General features: G+C 53.4%; 5 protein-coding genes across 5 annotated transcripts; 2 read left to right on the top strand and 3 right to left on the bottom strand.

The window, feature by feature from the left end:
* Nucleotides 1-2,043: 2,043 nt before the first annotated feature.
* On the bottom strand, nt 2,044-3,153 carry J4E79_009525 (uncharacterized protein; the record flags this gene model as incomplete). Its single annotated transcript, XM_049358370.1, has 1 exon — nt 2,044-3,153. One exon carries the CDS (start codon nt 3,151-3,153, stop codon nt 2,044-2,046), a length of 1,110 nt encoding a protein of 369 aa, XP_049207225.1.
* A 3,952-nt stretch (nt 3,154-7,105) lies between these two features.
* J4E79_009524 (uncharacterized protein) lies at nt 7,106-8,058 on the bottom strand (the record flags this gene model as incomplete). The annotated part of the gene is made up of 2 exons (XM_049358369.1): nt 7,106-7,458; nt 7,554-8,058. The coding sequence occupies 2 exons, from the start codon at nt 8,056-8,058 to the stop codon at nt 7,106-7,108; spliced, it is 858 nt and encodes a 285-aa protein (XP_049207224.1).
* A 1,343-nt stretch (nt 8,059-9,401) lies between these two features.
* J4E79_009523 (uncharacterized protein) lies at nt 9,402-10,480 on the top strand (the record flags this gene model as incomplete). The annotated part of the gene is made up of 3 exons (XM_049358368.1): nt 9,402-9,543; nt 9,621-10,024; nt 10,082-10,480. 3 exons carry the CDS (start codon nt 9,402-9,404, stop codon nt 10,478-10,480), a joined length of 945 nt encoding a protein of 314 aa, XP_049207223.1.
* Nucleotides 10,481-11,672: 1,192 nt separating this feature from the next.
* Nucleotides 11,673-13,407, top strand: J4E79_009522 (uncharacterized protein; the record flags this gene model as incomplete). Its single annotated transcript, XM_049358367.1, has 4 exons — nt 11,673-11,978; nt 12,026-12,388; nt 12,444-13,247; nt 13,303-13,407. The coding sequence occupies 4 exons, from the start codon at nt 11,673-11,675 to the stop codon at nt 13,405-13,407; spliced, it is 1,578 nt and encodes a 525-aa protein (XP_049207222.1).
* A 131-nt stretch (nt 13,408-13,538) lies between these two features.
* Nucleotides 13,539-17,489, bottom strand: J4E79_009521 (uncharacterized protein; the record flags this gene model as incomplete). The annotated part of the gene is made up of 6 exons (XM_049358366.1): nt 13,539-14,607; nt 14,658-15,098; nt 15,391-16,311; nt 16,380-16,816; nt 16,957-17,226; nt 17,292-17,489. 6 exons carry the CDS (start codon nt 17,487-17,489, stop codon nt 13,539-13,541), a joined length of 3,336 nt encoding a protein of 1,111 aa, XP_049207221.1.
* Nucleotides 17,490-17,542: the final 53 nt, after the last annotated feature.

Here is a 17,542-nt window from a genome sequence, read left to right as displayed (position 1 = left end):
TGAGCTGGGTTCGACGCGTCGACTGTTGAGTGGGTTGAGAGTAGACTCCGGTGCTGTGATGGAGATCAGCTAGGAGGGAAAAGGGGGGTATTTTATATGGAGAAGGGGAGACTGAAGCCATAGTGAATCCAGGAGAGGCCATGGCGTTAGGCTGGCGAGGAGCTGAGGTTGTAGGCTTACTTCGTTCAGTGTGAATGAGTGAATGTACCTGCACATGGTGGTGCACTGCTCAGTTCGGACGTGGAAGGCGGACAACACCATCTTCAACCGCCTGTTGTTCTTTCACCAAGGAAACGAGACGAGTGTTCTCGCGGCGTAGAAAGTGAATGCTGTGGCGCTGACGATGCTTATAGTGAATGAGTACCTAGGTAGATTTCGCGTATATATGAGAAGCTGAGAGATGAGCTTCAGTCGAAGGCTGAGACGTGTTTATAAGGCGAAGGTTAGCTTGACTTGGAATCACGCGATGCGATTTTCTCTTTGACAGCAACTATGTTTTCTGCTACTGATGGTCTTTGTGATCGAATGTTCCGGATGTTTGTCGACTGTTCACGTGCCAAACCTTTCATCGACTGTGTATTTTCCGGATCTGACTTCATGGCTTTTACTGCTTCTGATTCCCGCTTAAGAAGCACCGTAATGTTTGGCATTCGCGGTGTTGACAGGATGAATAATTGACGGGGCGGGATGCTGGGCTTGCGATTTGCGTGGGGCTGAAGGTTGGCGAGGCCGCCGGCTGGGCAGAACATCAGGCTGCGCGCGCTGTTGCGGCGGCGTCGCCTGGTGGCCTCGCCAAACTGTGCCGCAAAAAGTGGTCACTTACCAACACCAAGGGCTCGGGTGATGCGATGTTCCATGTCGCATCGAAAATGGGTATCGTGTTCTTGATCTGCGAGGATGATCGACGCGAATGCGAGGTGTCTAATCGAGAGTCGCGAGGCTGTCAGGCTGTAGGGTCATCGCATTCCAGGTTTGCTCATCAGATCTCACTCGCGACGATGCACAATTCATTGAAGAGTTGATTTCTTTGATTCAAGTTTCGTTTTTTATTAAGTTTAGAAGGCTAAAGAAGCTTGCTTCTGTTCCAGCATCCGATTCAACTGCTCCCAGATCAACCAGGAGAGTGCTTCTTCCAAGAACTTGCTTGAAGTGTAGGAGATGAACCTACAGTCTCCGTGCATCCAGTATCCCAAGTCGAAAGAAAGGTCAGCGATAGCGCAAAGGTGCGTCAGGAAGTGTTTGCTCCGCAAGCAGAGGACCACCTCCCGAGAGGCAGAGACGCCACGGGCGTGCTCATGTCTCGACCCCGCGCAGTCGCTTTCCCTAGTTTTTTTCGACCCAGTCCTCCTTCGCAACAGAGACGAGCTATCACAGCGGCATCGCAGATGCATGTATAACTTTTGTCGCCGCCTCTCGGCAGATCCAGCTGACACTCAATGCCAGGCCAAGTAAGCGTAATTCGTGAACGTGAATCGCGTCAGATCGTAAAGAGTCATGGCATGCCACAGGCTCAACGAAGAGATAGCGCATCCGTCCAGGAGTTGTAAAACGACATTAACAAACAGGAAAAAAGCACAACAAAAATCCCAAAACCGAGTGTGCCTGACCTCGTGAGCCGTGAGGCTGTTGTTTAACCGTCTTCCGTTTGAAATGCCCGACATGCATGCCTCCCAGAGATGCTGTATTCAAGTAAATGAAAAGACCTGGTCCGGCCGTTGTGGTAGACAAAAAAGGAAATCGCTCGCTAAAAACAAAACGGATAACGTGAGAGCAGGTATCAAAAAGAAAATGTACGGAGAAGGAGAGGGGAAATGACGCTCGCTAAAAGGAATCAATGATAAAACGCCGTCCCATGCCGGTTGGGTAGTGATGTTTGCACATCGTGTCGTGAATATCGCATTCGTCTCGTGTCGGGCGTCGCAAGGTTGGTGCGCTGGGCAACCTGCGCGGTAAAGGGAAGTGCAAGGGGGACTGGCCAGGTCCACGCTTCCCAGCATCGACAGAGAACAGGTGCATACACCACAGTCGGGTTTGTCATCCAGCTTATGTGAATGCTGCGTACTGTGGTGCGAATCCTGTGTCCCATCCGAAACCGCCGAAACCTCCGTGAACGGCGCTTGACCCGCACTGCTGGGCTAGCACGCTCGGCAGAGGAAGGGCTGGTATCGGTGCCGACGCTGGGGGCGGGCTGTAGTACGAACTTGACGTGTATGGGCTAGTGCTTGGCGCATATGGGCTGGTGCACGGTGCGTACGGGCTCGTCGAGTTGTATGGCTGGCTGTAGGAGGGTGTCGGTGACGGAAGCTGGATCGCTTCGAAGCCCATGTTGCCCATGGTGCTCCAGAATGTTGGTCCAGTTTCACCGCAGGTAGCGATGGTCGGGCTGGGCGTCGATGGGACCACTCTCCAAGTGTCGACCGGGGCTGAGTGCGACTGGTACTGCTGTGTTGGCACCCACCAGTTGGCTGAGCCGGGCGAGCTTGGGAGAAGCGGTGCTGGGCGGACAACGTCGACGATCCTGGGAGGAGGAGGAAGGAGCGGGAGGAACAGGCCCATGATGGCGCTCTTGACGTCCTCACCTCGTCCCTCGAGTAGCTCTCCCGCACCATCCTCCTCGAGTCCTTCCAAAGCCTTGACACCAGTTCGGAAGACGTAGCGGTTGACAGCCTGGACAAATCCATCCTGGAGCTTCTTCAGCTGTTGCTCCTTCTCGGCCCATTCCCAGGTGCTGGCGGATACATCGACGGAGTAGATGTCCTTGTGGTACTCGATAAGCGCTTCGATGGTCTCCGGTGTAAGCTTGAATGCGACCTCATGTTGTGAAACCATGTCGACGTGTACGACGTAGGCCTCGATGTGGATGAGCTGGTAGTTGAAGAGCGCTTCTACCAGCGGGTTGTTGTCCTTGCGTAGTTCCGAGTCCGGGGCCTTTGGTACCATGATTGAGCACAGCGACCACATCGCGTTGGGTCCGGAAAGGGTTTCTGTCAGACACCTCGTGTGTTGCTGGACGCTGTTCAACGGACGCTTGACGCGGTTGACCCTCTTGAGGGTTTGTGTTAACCATGGCTCGACCTTGGAGGCTAGTACGACGTTGACGTTTGATCTGGGCGCAAAGGCCGCAGCCGAGGCGGGTAGTAACGAGATCGGCATGTTGTGTGTGTGGTATGTGCGAGACGTTTGCGATATTAGGATGGGACGATTTATCAAAGATTCAAAGAAAAGAACAAAAGAGAGGTTGTAAGAAAATGTCTCTGGCGGGTATAATTTTTCGAGAGGCGCCTTGGATTGAGGAGGAGAGACAGGGAGGGGCGGGCGAATGAGGATGGGGGAAGGCGAGGTGGGAGGAGGGTGAAGAAGGCTAGTGGTGGTGGTGGGTGGGATCTCTTAAGAGCTTACAAGCGACGATCATGGGTCGGCGTGGCCACACTTGTCGGCAAGGATTTCATGCACACTGCCCCGTTTAGCTGCACTGCGCATCTAGCTTGTTTAAACGTGCATACGGCCAGAGTCCGCAGCTGCAGGTCTAGTCGGATCTAAGCTGACCGACGGACACGGCGAGCGCGTTGCGCACGCGTGGATAGGCGGATGCGTGTGGTGCGCGAAGATTGCGATGCTCTCATGGCTGCGAGTGTTGTGCGAACGACTACTCGGCCATGCACGCGCGGAGATGACTGCGAAAGAGGCGTCTGATCAGCCTCCCCAGTGGAAATAGCAAATGTAATCGACGACTATGACCGAATAGTGCTGTGCACCAGGGCAGCTGAAGACGGCCTCACGGTTGCAGATGCATGCGAGGCCGCAGAAACCTGATCGGGAGGCCGCAGCAGCCACCAAACCTGCACATGGATACACGCCGTAGGCGAGCGTCGCAGCATCCTCGAGCCTGCAACTGCGCTTATAGTTGGGCGTCGAGCATCTGGTGTTGCGACATGACACGGATTCCAGAAGCCTTCTTTGGGCGTCCGGAAGCAGAGAGCACGGCAGCGGCTTTGCTACCCTTTTGGGGAGTGTGCGGTTAAAGGGAGGACGAGCCCTCTACGCTTGTCAAGGGGTTTCGCAGAGCAGGACTTTCACGGTGGGTGTAGTCGTGGTAGTCTTGGGCCATCTACAGGTTGACGTTGCTTGAGCCTAAAAATGGGCTCGAAACAGTCAGCCCAATCAGCGGGCCCAGCAGGGATGCGAGCAGGGTTCTCTACCGAAAAACCCGCGATCATGTGAGCCGCAGACGGCCCAGAAGTTTATCATGCCAGCGTCCATGGTCGAGTAGCTTCGGCGCCTGCTGAAGCACGATGCGAATATTCTACGACTCCTGCTTGCGCAATTGTGCCCTCATGACGATGATGCTGCTGCTGCGAAGAAGCAAGAGCATTGTCGCAGTGGCGTCGGCAGTTGCGCCACTCTCGCTTAGCCTGCACAGCCGCAGACACGTGCGCTTCGGCGGTGACGATGCCACCTCGAGGCAGATCAATTCGGCGCTGCCGATGTCACCTCTACAGTACCGACACAATCGGGCCTCATGACGATGTTACCCACAGTGACCTGGCAATAAACTGGCAATAACTCGCTCCGGCCGATACCACCTGTCTCTATGGGAAACGGTCGCTTCTGCGCAAAAGAAAGGCTGCATCGGAGAGGTCGTTTCCGTTTCAATCCGCATCGCCTGCTAGGCCTACAGCTGCGCGATTGGAGAAAAGTATCCTCAAGTGAAGCAAAGCGAGGGCATTACGCAATGCTCGGCAACCCCAGCGCCGTCCAGTCGTCCCATGTGTACGGACTTATCGATAGCATCCCACATTGCCATGTTTCAGACCTGCAAAGGCGACCCCGAGACCTGCAGCTGGGATTTGTCGCTGCGCCTCATAGCAAACGAATACGCGGGGCAACGTCCTGGACATGCGCCGCGGCCGTGGCCGACTGCCCCACGTTGTCATGATGCTTTTACTTTTGCTGGTGCCGATTTCATGATTCAAAAGGATCGTGCGTGCATACAGAGCATGATGTTATATCGCAACGTGTAAGGATACTCGTGACCGTTTCTTGCGTTTTCAGCTTGACAGGGGCACAGACGGGTCAGGTGCCCCACTTCAGCCGACACGAAGCGGGTGGCTCCTTCCCCCACGACTCAACCCTTTCCCAGGCCCGTCCTCGCCCAACATTTACCTTCCAACACAGACAATGTCTTGCTCGTGATAGAGCGTCGTCATGGAGCATATGTACGTATGACTGATCATGCACGCAATTCATCCGTCGTGTTTCACAATATGTCGGCGAAGCGACGGCCGCATACACCTGCATCGCGACGTGGATCTAGATGACTCACCCACAGCAAGCAAGCTTCGAGCATACTTACCAGCGCATGTGCGGAGCACGGCACTTGTCTTGACCTCAAGCGCTGCAGAATTTTCCTGCTCCGGCTGCTTTCCTCTAATGCGCTCGCTTTCCGGGCCCAGTCAAACTTGGAAATATCGTCTCTTCACCTGCCATAGAGGTGGGCAACTATGCAGCCGGATCACAAGCCAGCCCGACTGCTGATTGAACCATCTTCTCACACGGGCTGCTAGGCCTATATACTCTGGTTACACAAGGTGGTCCCTGCTCTATCCAAAGTCCCTGAAAACCCATGGCTGATGCCCCCGGCTCGAGCACCGAAGTCGAACACTACGATTCCCTGTCTTCAAGACTTATTTGGCTCGTGCCTCGCTCTCCGAAGCTATCCAAGCGTTCTTGTTGGTATAAGCGCTAGATCCTAGAGATGCCTCGTCCGATCTTCCGTTTTACCCAAGCCACTTGGGTATCGTCTTAGGCCAGTGATCAGTTCTAATCATCTAGGAGAAGAATTGTTGAGAAATAATGAGACAAGGTCTCTAGACAACATGGGAAATATAGGGAGTCGTCAACTCAGGGGGTGTATCTCGTCCAAACGGTCTCCCTATGAGATGTGAGCGGGGTCAGATATGGTAGCCGCCCCCATCATCCTTGACGGGGAGCTTGGGCTACCGTAGCTCTGGTATCCACCACACCATCTTCTCGCCCGCGAACCTCAACACTGCAGAGTTGAGAACAGCTCGATCGGGGGTGTCGGATCGTGGTCCTAGTGGTATGGCTGGCCCGTCGTTCCCAACCTCATCGACTAATCGACGGGAACCTTGAAACCAAATGGGGTTGCACTCACAGGCGATCGGTAGTCGTCGCTTGTCAAGCCATGTTCCTGGACCCTAATCTGCCTTTTTGAGCGGAGCGCAGGCAGGGCATGATTGTTGAGCTTTGTCGGCGCTTCGCCATACTGCTCGTTGTTTCGGCTAGACTTGTATGCTGGGATAGCAACTTCGCTTTTACACTGTCGCATCTAGACCCTCTTACGCAGCCGCTGACGTACCCACCAAAGCCTCATATTTCTTCTAGTCGGAAATAATTAGCCGTCGTCGTTGTGCACCGCCGCGGAGAAGTATGTGCAGTGTTCAGGCTGATGAGAAGTTATGCACGCGTGGGTAGATGATCATGAAGTGTAGCCCCGAGGAATCAAGGCTGACGACAGGTGTTTACGAGTCAAAAGCCATGCAGATCTTCGGCTAGATGATAGCTAATCTCAGATCCCAATACGCTCCATCGTCAGGAGTTGCTGTAACGGTACTGTCACCTCCCGCTTTTGGTTAACACACTCACTTGACAACCCTTCAAGCAAGCTCTCACGACAGGATCTCGGCTATACACGTCTGCCGACTCGACAATCATTATCGCGCATGTCTTCCAATATACAGCCCACCACCGGGTGTAGCGAGACGCCGACCCTGTCCGCGATCACATGTCTACGGTATCCGGGTATTGCTTCGAGGCAGCGACATACATATCGTCGATCTCTTTGCTTTTTCTCGCGCTCCAAACTTAGTTGCAGCCCACACCAGTTGCATACCAACATGTCGCTTCAACCTCCGAGACTTTGACGCATTGCTGGTCACCCGATCATACTTTTGGCTGAAGCTGGATGTTCGGCTTAACTGTCATTCCCGGTGTTACTACCGTTACAGCGCTAATGCTACAAGTCACCAGATGCGATGGTCATTACTTCAACTGCAAGTAAAAGGTACAGAAACACCAACGTTTATCAGGCTATGGAGAGAACAGATACAAAAGCCATAACAATAAGGGCTGCTACCAGTGAAGCCCCGGAGGACAACTGAGCAGCAGCAGAATCTGGAACACGGCTACCGTCAACGACATTGTTTGGTGCTACACAAACGGCCTTGTGGGCGATGGTGCCACCTGGAGACTTGATGGTGAAGACCATGGGCACTGCTTCGCGAACGTGCCTATCGTAAAGGTCGAAATTCTCATAACCACCCCCGCCTTCAAATACAGGCACGTAGTGGGCGTAGTAGGTGCGATAATTGTCCGGTAGTTCGACATGCGGCATCTCGGACAAACTGCACTCGGTACTGTTGAAGTTCGATGGTGTGCCTTTTCTCGGTGTTAGTATGAGCTTACTGTACTCATAGGCGAGCCAGGTTACAAGATCATGTCGTTGAACTAAGATAAGAGCGGGATAAACTGACCAACTGGCTGCGATGCAACCATCCCACAGGCGTCTTCGACATTCTCTGGCTTATAACATTGGCCATCCGCTATGACCGGCGTATTCTTCATCAAGGCGTCAATGCAGTCGTCGCTCAGCACGCCGCTGCAATCTCCAGCTTCCTGCTGCGAAGAGGCGTCTTGCCCCGGGAGCTCGTAGACGCAGTACTCCGTCTGATTGCCATCTTGACTCCCAACCAGCGAATCAGGAACACTTATAAACGCTTCCCTCTCTTGCCAGGGCATTTCGGTCCCGTAGATGTGATTCGGATCGCGTCTATCGGTGATGGTGACGCTGACGTACCAGTCGTCATCGTGTAGTTGGTTTGAGGGTAGGCGGGCTGTTCCGGTCGAGTTGAAGTACTGGTTACCCTTGGCGATACTGTCAATGGGGCCTTGACATCTTTCCGTCGATGTGTCATTCGATTCTCGCGCGGAACATGAGGTGAGAAGGAGCGATGCAGCTAGGAGGACAAAATTGGCCATGATAGTCAATACAACCCGGTATGAGTGGAAGTATCAAGCATCAAAAACATTTCGAGAGTAGGCACATGCTGTCTTTACATTGCTGTATGAATCAGCCTCACGGTGGACCTACCATGACGTAGCGGTCTTCCAGCGGAGTTTGCCAAGAGCGGAGAGGACATCAAGGTACCTGCAGTGACGGGTGTGCGGCTCGCACCGCAACAGGCCCCCCGCGAGACATCAACTGGCGACTACGTGTTGGGAATAGATGAGAGGCTCCGCTGTCTTTCAGACGGGTAATCGGATGGATGACATACTCCGGTGTCAAGGTCAATATGGGCTGCAACAGTAGTCCGCCCCATCGCACCTGCAGGGCGTAAATATGTTCAAACTAACGTGAACAGGTTGCATCGCATTCGTTACATTCGCATGTTTTCGCTACATTGAGCAGCTTACTGTGGGGAAATAGCCCTGAAGAGACGAACATTAATGGTGGTTGTGGAGTGATCGGAATTCTTGGCACTTGGCGGTCGTCTTGGTGCCTCTTTTTCGCTCGCCTCGAGGCTCCAAACCTTGCCTACGCACGTACATCGGACTTGCCGTGGCCTTCACCAAACCCTCGACCATAGAAGAGCCTTGGGGAAAGGAACGTGGGGATGTTAGGCCCGCGCCGTGTTAGCCGATGCATGTCCATGCCGGGCTGCCTCGAAGGGCGTATGATGAAGCTGAAAGAGGAGGTTGGCTCAGTCTTGTCGAATTCTCTTTGAGAACACATGATATGATGGAAAACATTCGATTCATGACGTCTGCCCTGTCATATCTCTGCAAGACGCACGAATGGAAGGCACTAAAGTCTTAAAGGAGCAGGCACAAGAAGTTATTGGGACTGTGATATCGTCCTGCGATCGAGATATCTGAGGTCTTCATTCCAGCACCTTCTCCACTCCCCCAAATCTACCACCACCGGGAAACTCGGATGCTTCTGCCTGGCAAGAGGCTCTGCTAATCTTAGACAATCGTTCTAAGACACTGGATGACAGCAGCCAAGTATCGTATACTCTGAGTAGCGCATTACTTCTGGCCCCAGAGGTATGCACATCAACGATAGTGTACGAGAGCACCAATCGGTAGAGCTCAGAGCTGTGGTTCACGTTCAAGGCAAACCATATCCCATGTTCGATAGTAGACATTGTGCATAGTCAGGCCAGCCATGACGCTACATACACGGATGCTCGTGAGGTAGATGGAAGGGCAGAAAGGTATAAAGAGGTGTTGGTTTGCTCTCGAAATCATCATCACAGCCAAACACCTTCTTCTCATATCACCTGGTTCATCCTCGACCTCAAGACTCCATCTTCGACATGATGAACTACATTCTCACCCTTTTGCCGATGCTTGCGGCAATGGGAACTTCTTCCCCAATTGCTCCTCGTCAAGAGGACTGGGACGGAACGCAAACTGGCGGTATCTTCTGCGAGGCAAGATTGCAGCCCAACTGGGCTGACTGTGAGTACTCCGACCCTCCTTGCTTTCATCCTTTTCGTCATAGAAGAGCAAGACTGATGCTTCTTGCAAATGCACAGGCCGCAACATCATGAGTGGCAACGGCTATTTTGGCGAGGGCACCAACCCAGACATGAGTGTGTGCGTCATCCCAAGAGAATGCCGCATCTGGACGCGAGGCAACTGCCGTATCTCATTCTGCAACAACGAGGAGTATGAAGTCTGCGATTCTGCCTCTAGCTGGGGTGGAAGAGCCAGAGCCATCGAAAATGGTTGCGCAGAGGATACGGGCGGCTACCAGTCACCAGCTCCGCCTGCGGATTGGACTGAGGTCGCCATCAGGCTTGCCACTGAATGGCGCCTGATGTCTACGGCTACAGCAACCAGCTACAAGGAGATCACTGTTGAGGAGAACAAGGCTGAGCTTCAAAGCCTGGTGGCGGAGATTGCCGCGGCACCTGAAGTCAATGGATTGGAGAGCCGGGTATGTACACCAGCTTCATCACCTTCTCCCTCCGAAAGCTAACCTATCACGATGCAGCAAGCGGACAGGTTCTCAGACGTCGTCACATCCTACAACGTCTACATGCCCGGCTCCGCCGTCTTCGTCGCCCAAGTCCCCAACAACGGCGCCTACACAGTCTCAGAGGCAAAGTCAGAGACCTTTTCCATCACGGCAAGCGCCAGTCTGGGTGCAAGTGCATGGGACGCAGTCAGCGCAGAGATTGGCGTTTCCGCCGGTTTCTCGACGACCATGACTAGCACCACGTCTGTTACCATCAACATTGACTGCCCTGGTGGAACTGGTCAGGTCTACTGGCGTCCCTTTTTCGACTCGTATGTGGGTACGCTTGAGGCGGATGGGAGGCGGGTTACTATTTATGTTCCCAAGGATACGGATGCTTCGCGCATGAACTACGATTACCAGTGCACTGGCTAAGCGGCCACCCACCCCGATGGACCAGGTTTTTGGTCTTCGTCTTTCTAGTATAGTTTTATTGTGCTGGGGCACAGGATGGCTTCAGTCTGGTTCAACACCAGCTAAGCTGTGGATGGTAGTCGACACTTCTGCATCACACAACATTGTGCAAGAAGAAGTAATACCCTATACTAGCAATACAAAGCTTTGATCGTAACTCTTTCATGCACGAATCCGACTCAATCTTTACTTCTCTTATTAGGATTCACTAGATACTTGAGTATATCTCGTGTTACGGAATGTGGTGAAGGCGAAAGTGAAGTGCGGGAGGGCCGCTGACGTCGAGACTCTGCTGCGCTTGCATATATCCGGGTTACGCAGTTAGGTCTTGCCCATGTTCATATGCAAGACATGCCACTTAGCTTGTCCACCATTGCGGTAAAACCCATGCGCGTATTCCGCGATCTGGGCTTCTAATGAGCTTGTTATCAGACGATGCATTGCTCACAGATTGCGCACATTCTTGCCGATCGTCGAATGCACCTACAACTCGCACGAACATTGAAAGAAGATTTCATAATTCTCACAGACTGCTGGAAAGGTTGTACGACAGCCGAGGGCCAGATGTAGCCGGGGCCACGTGACGAGGCCTCGGAGGCTTCGGCGCCCATTCCCTCTTCAGATATCGGCAGTTGCAGTTATGACATTCGAATACAACTGCCGACACGGTCAAGGTCCACAAACCCTCGCTATCGTCTCACACAAGGTTTAGCTGTCGAAGTGACGATAATCGGCAGTTCAAGAATAGCACAGAGCACATTGGCGATGCTGCGCGGAATCTTGAGGCGCTCTGAAAGACTTGGGTTTGCGATCACTTCAATCCCGCGTGGTGTTATACACAGGCGATTTAGCCAATCAGAGCCAAGTAGATAAATTGGATGCATGGCGATAACCGAGTTTTGAGGCCAATGAATAGGGCTGAGGATGGGCGTTCAGCGTGATGGACGAGGTTTACCCCGCGAAAGCGCCCCGGAGCTACTGTCCCCGCGTCATCCTTCCAAGCCGCTCCAGGCTGCCATTTATATGAGCTTTTGCCCCGGGCGAGCGTTCTATACGTGTCGCGCTGCTTACTCTGCTATATACCTACTCACGTGCTCCTGTTATCTGGACCCCGGATCGAATCCTTTATTACCGGGTAGATTGATCGCGCGACATGCTGGCCAACGAGATCGTGCCGCTGCTGGTGCAGTACTGGCCGCTTGTTCTGGCTACGACTACCATCGCATATCTCCTCAACAACAAGTACTGGAACGGCCTGAACAAATACCCTGGACATTGGGCTGCGGGATACACCAACTGGTGGCGGCTGTGGGATGTGTCCAAGCACAATCATCAATGGACCAACCTCGCGTTGCATCGCAAGCATGGAGACATCGTCAGGCTGGGACCGAACGTCTTGTCTTTCGCGGACCCAAAGACTATCAAAGCTATCTATGGGCTGAACAGGGGTGTTACCAAGGTATGCATATGTCTGTTAATCTACTGAGCGATAGCTAATCTCTGCAGTCTGACTTCTACCCCGTCCAAGGCGCCGTTTCCAAAGGCGCACCGCTGCTCTCCCTCTTCTCCACCACCGACGAAGACTTCCACGCCAAGTACCGCCGATGCGTCAACAACGCTTTTTCCATGAGTTCGCTCGTCAACTACGAGCCTCTCGTCAGCTCGACGCTCACATACTGGCTGGACAAGACAGAGGACATGTACGCGAGAACTGGCCAGAGCTGCAACTTCAGTCAATGGCTGCAGTTCTTCGCCTTCGACGTTATCGGCGAGTTGACGTGGAGTAAGCGACTGGGTTTTGTCGAGGGAAACAAGGACGTGGATAACATTATTGGCTTCTTGGGCAAGTTCTTTGACTATGTCGCACCGGTGAGTCGTCGCAAGCAGAACCTGGCATGCATGGGGTCATACTTACGCGTTTTAGGTCGGTCAAATTCCTATCCTCGACCGTCTTCTCTGGAAGAACCCCATCAGCCTCCTCGCACAGCGCATCGGCCTGGACAAGCGTGTCCACCCCGTCACCCTCTTCGCCCTGAACCGATCCAACGAGCGAGCCACACAAGTCGAGAAGATCAAGCGTTTCGGTCTTTCCGACGACGAGAAAGCCAACCCTCACGGCATCGACCTCCTCTCCAAGTTTGCGCAAGCAAGCCACGACCATGAGTTCATGGACGATAACCGCATCCTTTCGACATGCACATCTATGGTGTTCGCTGGCTCAGAAACAACCGCCATCTCGCTTTCGGCCGTCTTCTACTTCCTCGTCAAGCACCCGCGCGTCTATGCGAAGCTTATGCAAGAATTGGATACCGCTGTAGCAGATGGCATTGTCGAGTCTCGCCCTGACAAGACCGTCTCTTGGCCCGAAGCCCAGAAGCTCACCTACCTCGACGCTGTCATTCAAGAGTCTTTCCGTCTCCATCCTGCACCTGGCCTCATCCTCGAGCGCGTCGTACCCAAGCAGGGTATGCAGATCTGCGGCGAATTCATTCCTGGTGGAACCATTGTCGGATGCAACGCTTGGATCGTCCACCGCCGACCGGAGGTGTTCGGTGTAGATGTCGATACTTTCCGCCCTGAACGCTGGGTTGAGGCTAGTCCAGATAAGCTTAAGGAGATGAAGGGCACCATGTTGCAATTTGGTGCTGGAGCTAGGACGTGTATCGGGAAGAACATCAGTCTTCTTGAGATCTACAAGCTGGTGCCGAGTTTCCTGAGGAGGTTTGAGGTAAGTCTCGCTACTGACGCTCCCAAGAATTTGACGAAACTAACACTGGTTGCAGATCGAGCTCGAGCGCCCTGATGCTGAGTGGAAGACTCACAACGCTTGGTTCGTTACGCAAAGAGACTTCAACACAGTATTCAGGCCAAGGAAGGGATCGCCGTGAGCAGCCAAGTGTTATGAGTAACGTACCTTGTTTCATGTATCGATTTACAGCGTTCTAGCGAAGAGCATACAATGTGTATTATTTGAATATCCTCCACGCCATCTACCATACACCCAACCACACATCTACAACTATTCCGCCCGCTTCCTCTGCATGCCCACCTTGCGCTTCCCCAGCACATCCCTCCCCTCCTCAATACTCAACAGCGCCTCCCTCTTCTTCTCCGTCACCGGCTTAAGCGCATCCCTCACAACCCTTCCTTCAACACTAACACCCTCCTCCTCAAACTCCTCCATCTTCTTGCCCACCCTTGCTTCAATCGCCAGAATCAACTCCACATCCCTCTGTCCAATCAACGTGATGCTCGTTCCCACACGGCCCGCACGCGCCGTACGACCAACACGATGGATGTAATCGTCTGGGTCACGGGGCACGTCGAAATTGATAACGAGAGCTACCTCTGGGATATCTAGACCGCGGGCTGCGACGTCGGTGGCGACTAGTATTCTAGCGGCTTGTGCGCGGAAGCGAGCGAGGTTGCTTACGCGGTCGTTTTGCTTGAGGCCCGAGTGGAGGGCTGTTACGCGGTGGGCGAGGAGACGCAGCATGTATTCTAGTAGCGTCGCTGTTTTGGTTCGGTTGCAGAAGATTATGACGCTCTTTTGGAGGTTCTCGGGCGTGTTCAAGAGGACGTGCAGGTAGCATTCTTTGTGCGTGACAGGCGTTTGGAGATACCTTTGCTGTAGCTTGGGCGGAATTGCTAGATCCTCTGTATCGACTTCCGATACGAAGATGGGAAGACGACCCGGTGCGCGCGGTTGCGATTTCAGCGCTAGAACCTCTGGAGTTACGGTCGCGGTGAATAAGAGGGTTTGCCGCGTTTCTTTGGGGGGTAGAGCGGAGAGGCACGTCTCGAGATCGGGGAGCATGGAGCCTTTTCCTGGGGCGAGAAGACGGTCGGCTTCGTCGAAGACGACGAAGCGCACGCGGCGGAGGCCGCAGATGGTGTCTTCACCTGAGGTGCGGATGTGCTCTGCTAGACGACCTGGTGTCGCGATTACGACGTGGGGACGCGTTGCGAGAGCGATGGCCTGAGAACGCTGGTCTGATCCTCCGGTGATGAGAATGGGTTTCATAGATTGCGGCGCTGAAATTGCCTTCACTTGTTCGTAAATCTGGATCGCGAGCTCGCGGGTGGGTCTGTATGGCGGTTAGCTACTGCCCACATGGCAGCAATGGTTTCTACTCACGTGACGATAACGGCGAAGATGCCGCTTGGGTCCTCCGCCCATTTCTGCATTATCGGCACAGAAAAGGCCACAGTTTTACCCGTACCGGTCCTCGATCCACCAATACAGTCCTTCCCCTTGAGGATCTCAGGGATACACGAGGCCTGGATGCCCGTTGGGCGCTTGATTCCCATGCTGGCCAGAGAGGTGCAAAGCCATGGTGCTACATTGAGCGTTGCAAAATCCAGCTTCGGGTTGACTTTAGGTGCAGAAATGGTAGCATTTGTCGACTTGTCTTGCTGTTTCGCTTTGATGCGCGAGATCGTTGGTGCTGCTACTGGCAGCGGCTTCTCAGCTTCAGCCTCGGAAGCTGAACTCTCAGGCTCGGTCGGTGACAGTCTCCTTCTCTTTCTGGCCCCAGATTGCGCCTCGAGTATCTCCTGGTCTGATGCGCCGGACTCGCTGTAATCGGAGGTCGCCATGGTTGTTGTTGATGTTTCGCAGACACGCCGATAGTTTAGATTCGAGTGTCTCCGAAATTTTGTGCAGGGGTCTGTCGCGCTAGTCTTATCGATACTGCAACACGCGCCTTTCACGTCTGGACCCAACATTTGCGACTATTGCACCAAAATGACGTTTGCCCCAGCTCGAACATATCAGGTGTTTAAAAAGATCGCTGTGTTCTATCGAGTGTGCGTTAAACATAGCAAGTCGCTTCCAACAATGTTATCTCATCCTTCCATCTCTCCGATACCTGCAACAACTCTCTCCACATAGACAGCTCTTGTCTAGCCCAGCCCAATACTTGTCTCCGTAGTCCAATGTAATCTCTCTTCCCGCATCTATCCCCTTGCTGACCAGAACCACCCTCTGGGTATCTATCCAAGTGAATGTAGAGCATTGCGCATTCGGCTTACAGCTGTGGTTGATGAAGCGAGTGAAGTTTCCTGCCCTTCCTTGCCAGATCTGATAGCTGGCCAGGGGTGTTGAGCTATCCAGCACATCGAGATGTCTAACACCGTTTGTGATCAGGCCAACCAGCTCGCCGATTGCTGTACCACGGTCGAAGGAGGTCAATGCAGCTAGACCGTTGTTTCTCCCATCGGAAGTCCGCAGGATCTGAACAGGTGGTGGCTTTCGCTTTACACAGCCAAACAGGGTCGGGAAACAGAAACAGGAGTTGTCTTGCGGTTTGTCGGATTGCGGCTCGTTACACAAAGCGCAGATGTAGGCTCCGCCTGGTCTTGTCACTGCGCTCGACTGTGGTGTCCAGCGTGGGTCTTCGCATCCCCAAACTGATTCATCGATGATCGACTCGTCGATGTGTTCGAAGGCAAAGTAAGGGTCTTGGAGCAGATACGTTTGGCGCAGTGGCACAGGATCTGATCCGTCTTCGAAAACTACCCAGTCGTGCGGATGTCCAGGGTATTGCAGCGTTTGCGATTCGCCTACTATAGACAAGAGCTGGCGCCAATGGGGATGTAGGGTATCGGCCGCGACTTCGAGACGTTTTCGCAGATTCCGTAGCCGGCGCATGGCATCTTTATCGAAACCAACTCGGTACTTGCAGAACCGGTATATGCCCATGCCAGCGAAGACAAGTGCAGCCCAGCCTGCTGAATCCTTCACTTCTTTGTAGCCACGCCAAATAGCCATTTTGTTGCGCAGTTCCTTTCTGGAGTGGCACAGCAGTCAGCGAATGCGATCTAAGATGCTTGCGCAATCCCAGGTGTATGTACTTACTCCGACCAATCGAAGTCCTGACACGCTTCCATGAACACAGCTTTCCTATGCTTTGTTGTTGACAGCTCTGGTCTCAATTGGCTCCGGTATAGCACCTGCTCCTCAAACAGCTCGACCCAGCGGGCTTGTACGATCATTTCGATGGATCGGCATACGCGACTCGCTTGTGTAACTTTGCGACAAAAGACGTTCATCTGACTGAAGGATTCGGATATCGGATTCGGAGCGTTGTTGAGTACTGCCATAGCGGAAGGTGTTTCATCGGTGTGCGCATGGCCGACCATGCCCATACTCATGGAGGATCCATTGGGCGTTACTTGGAATTGTTCGAAGATTGCTTTCGGATCGAGGTTGAGCGTGCTGTGTACTTGCTCCCAGATGCCGATGATAAGCTTGTCTAGAGTAGAGGGTTGGAAGACAAACTTCTCCGATGCTACCTGGGATAATTAGCTAGGTCAACATGGGTGAGGATATGTGCACCGCGTATTTCGTGCAAGAAAAAGCAGCCCACTCGTACCCCCATTGAGGGTCTGGCGAGTGCCTGAGAGAACGATGTCGCCTAGGAAAATCCACGTACCTTCTTCCGCTTTGGGAAGCTGCGGCTATCGACTTGCATTTGCCGTTGGTGTTCGCTCAGATCTTCTTGAAACGACGACTGAGTGTGCGAGACCCTCAGACCGCCAGTGCCTTTCCTGCGGGGCTCGCGGGGTTGTTGTACCGACGAGGACGACTCGTCCCGCGAATGAGACTCATCCATTGACGAGGTCTCATCAAAGTTCTGAAGATCCATTGCGGCTGGGCTTGCTGTGGGGGCTGGCGTCCTCATGCCCGCCAGATCGACGGTTCTCTGTGGACGCGTGAGCATACGCTACTGCACATTGGCAGTGGGAGTGTGGTGGGAACGTAACTCACCGATGCGATCTTTTCGGACTGCGCTCTCGCTGCATGGGTGGCATCGGCTTCCTCAAGAAAAGCCTCGACACGAAGGATGGGATGATCCAGGTTGTCGAGCTGCGGCCATGCAATGTTGATGTTGAATCTAGCAAGATGTTCCTGGATCGCCTTGCCGATGCATTCTGAAAGTCCATCGACGTCCTGGAGAGCGTTCATTTTAAGGAGGTATATCGATAAGACTCCGGACGATTAATTAAGCCTGTGGAGTT

The sequence above is a fragment of the Alternaria viburni genome (genome assembly GCF_023758015.1).
Source record: "Alternaria viburni strain BMP 2772 chromosome Unknown scaffold_25, whole genome shotgun sequence".
Lineage (NCBI taxonomy): Eukaryota > Fungi > Ascomycota > Dothideomycetes > Pleosporales > Pleosporaceae > Alternaria > Alternaria viburni.
The sequence above is the reverse complement of the archived record's forward strand: the minus strand, read 5'-3'. Positions and strand labels throughout refer to the sequence as shown.